Source organism: Bipolaris victoriae (genome assembly GCF_000527765.1).
Source record: "Bipolaris victoriae FI3 unplaced genomic scaffold scaffold_370, whole genome shotgun sequence".
NCBI lineage: Eukaryota > Fungi > Ascomycota > Dothideomycetes > Pleosporales > Pleosporaceae > Bipolaris > Bipolaris victoriae.
Window position 1 is genome coordinate 1 of NW_014575022.1, and position 2,659 is coordinate 2,659.

General features: G+C 34.9%; 1 protein-coding gene across 1 annotated transcript; it reads left to right on the forward strand.

Moving 5' to 3' along the window:
* On the forward strand, positions 1-303 carry COCVIDRAFT_116915 (hypothetical protein; the record flags this gene model as incomplete). Its single annotated transcript, XM_014694518.1, has 2 exons — positions 1-84; positions 222-303. Coding segments are annotated over 2 exons (166 nt in total), but the record flags the coding sequence as incomplete, so codon positions are not given.
* Between the last annotated feature and the right edge of the window lie 2,356 nt (positions 304-2,659).

Sequence of the window (2,659 nt, forward strand, 5' to 3'; positions counted from 1 at the left end):
CTATACTTCTCTGTCCTGGTCCGCACTAAGGCAGGCGAGTATTACGCTAGTGTTCCGTGAGAGTTTGTCTGGCGATGCAGTGGAGTGGTGTGCTTAAATAGAAGGTAACAAAAAGTTCGACAACTACTAATCTATATTAAATAGACTAATAGGTAATAATCTTATTAAGTAAAGTAACTAGTAAGAAAGTATAATTTGAGTTGACTATAACGAGAGTAAAGAATAAAATCTATCCATCCTTATATCCTTATTGCTTCTAGTCCTGCCATTACTGCTATCATGATTTCCGACGTCTTGGCCTGATATCCCTAATAGCTGCCATTAGAGGATTGCTGCTATTATATACTAGCGCCTGACGGTCGTCTTAGCGTGATGTTAATTACGTGATCCTCGCCCTGCGATAATTATTACCTTCTAACGTGGACGTCTATAGGCCTTTAGCCGTCTCGTCGTTTGTTAAGAAGAGAATCCTTCTTATTACTTATAACATTACCTCCCCTCTTAGGGCTATTATCTTAATACCCTAGAATATTATTGTCCTATACTACGTGTTAAGACGCCGGCTATATATAAGGTTAGAGCCCGCCCACTCGTTGTAGCCGTCTCTACCTCGTAGCCTTCCTAACTATGCCTAAGGTTTAATCTTCCCGCCGTGTTCGTGCCTAGGACTTAACTTCTAAGCGCCGCGCTTATGCTAACTATATAAAAGAGTAGAGGAACGAAATAACTTTTCGTTATAAGCGTTATAAAGAGAAGAACCTTTATTATTTTATAGATACTACTACTAGGCGCTATACTAGTTATATTTCTATTATTACTGCGTACAGCCTTTTCGTGTCTAAGAAGGAGTAGGAGAAAGTTTAGGCTAAGAAGCGCAGGAAACGGTTAAAGATTACGCGCGCTAAGGAGCGTTAAGCTCTAGCTACTACTAAGGCCTCCTATGCTGCTACAGAAACTTCGCGGCTTCGTTATAAGCTTCTAGAGACTAAGACTCGAGAGTAAGAGTTTACTAATTAGGACCTTGCTATTTTAAACCTTTAAGACCGTGCGAAAGAGTAGGCCGAGAGGAACTCTGCCTTAGGTACGGGCCTTTCTGTTGTCGAACTACTACTATCCGAACCGTTAGCTAATCTAGGCTAGTTATAGGCTGACTTCTTCGATTCTTCTTTTAATTATTCCTTCCTTTTCCCTAAGGGGCTACCCCTCGCTTCTCTAGGTTCTTCTAGTAGTATTTACATATTAGTGACTTATAATTCGTTAGGTTTTCTTTAGGTTCCTAAGTATTATGGCTTTCGGGCTATCCTTGCTACTTAACTAAGTACTTCTACTAACTACTAATTTTCCGTAGGTCTTTAATTTCTTTAATCTTATACTCGTCGTCTTTAAGCTCTATATCCATTACTAGCTCAGTATCTAGAGGTACTAGTTCTAGAAGTTTCTTATAAAAGATAGAGTGAATTCACATACCTTATAGGAGTTTTAACTTATAGTTTACTTTTCCTATTACCTCTAGGACTTTAAACAGTCCTATTTAGAGGTTGTCTAATTTTCTATATAGTCGTTTAGTTTTTAGGTTTTATTATAATAAGAAAACTTTATCCCCCTTCTTAAAAGTTAGTCTCTTAATTCTTAGTTTATTTACTACTTTAGATATTATAAGGTTCCGTTAAGCTATATTCTTACTTAATTCTTCGTGTAATTCTTGCATAAGCTTCGCTTTATTATCTACACCTACTACGATACTCTTAATATCTTTTAGATCTTAATAAGTGATTAGCTTATATCTATAGTTCGCGTAGTGCGGCGAATGCTTTATTATTATAGATTTCGTACTATTATAGACTAATTACGCTATTAGTAGTAACTCTACCTAGTTATTCTATAATTTATTAGCGTATATCTATAAGTACTATTCTAATGTCTAGTTCGTACGTTCTGTCTAGCTGTCTATTTCTAGGTAAAAGCTCGTTAATAGCTTCTTCTTAACACCTAACTTTACTAGAAGTGTACTCTAGTATTTAGACGTAAATAGTTTATTATAATTAGTAATAAACTCTTTAGGTATTCTGTATTCTAATATTAGTGCTTTCTAGACTTCGTACGCGCATTCTTCTACTATAATAGTCTCTTCTATAGATATAAATTTTGCTACTTTAGTTAATTAATCTATAATTACTAAGATTATGTCGCAAAATTAAGCTAACCTTAGTTCTAATAATCTTAGAAGCTTTACTATAAAGTCTATCGTTACGCTTATCTATAGCCTAGATAGCGGCTATAAGAGTTATAGCAGGCCGTAGAGCTTATGTCTCTTAGGCTTATTCTAATAATATACTAAATAGTTACCTAGTATTTCCTATACCTTTGCTCGTAAGCGTAGTATCGTAAACACCTTAGCTAGTTATCTAACTATTTTTTTAATTTCTACATATCTATATTCTAGGGACTTATATAGTTTCTTAATAAGATCTATTCTTATATATAAAGATATATATGTTTAATCTTTTAAAATTATATATTAATACTCTCGTTCGTTCTATAATAGTCTGTTAAAGCTTTTAGGCTCAAACTACTAGTTACTAGCTGTTACACGGGGTTTAGATCTATACTTCTCTATTCTAGTCCGCACTAAGGTAGGCGAGTATTACGCTAGTGTTCT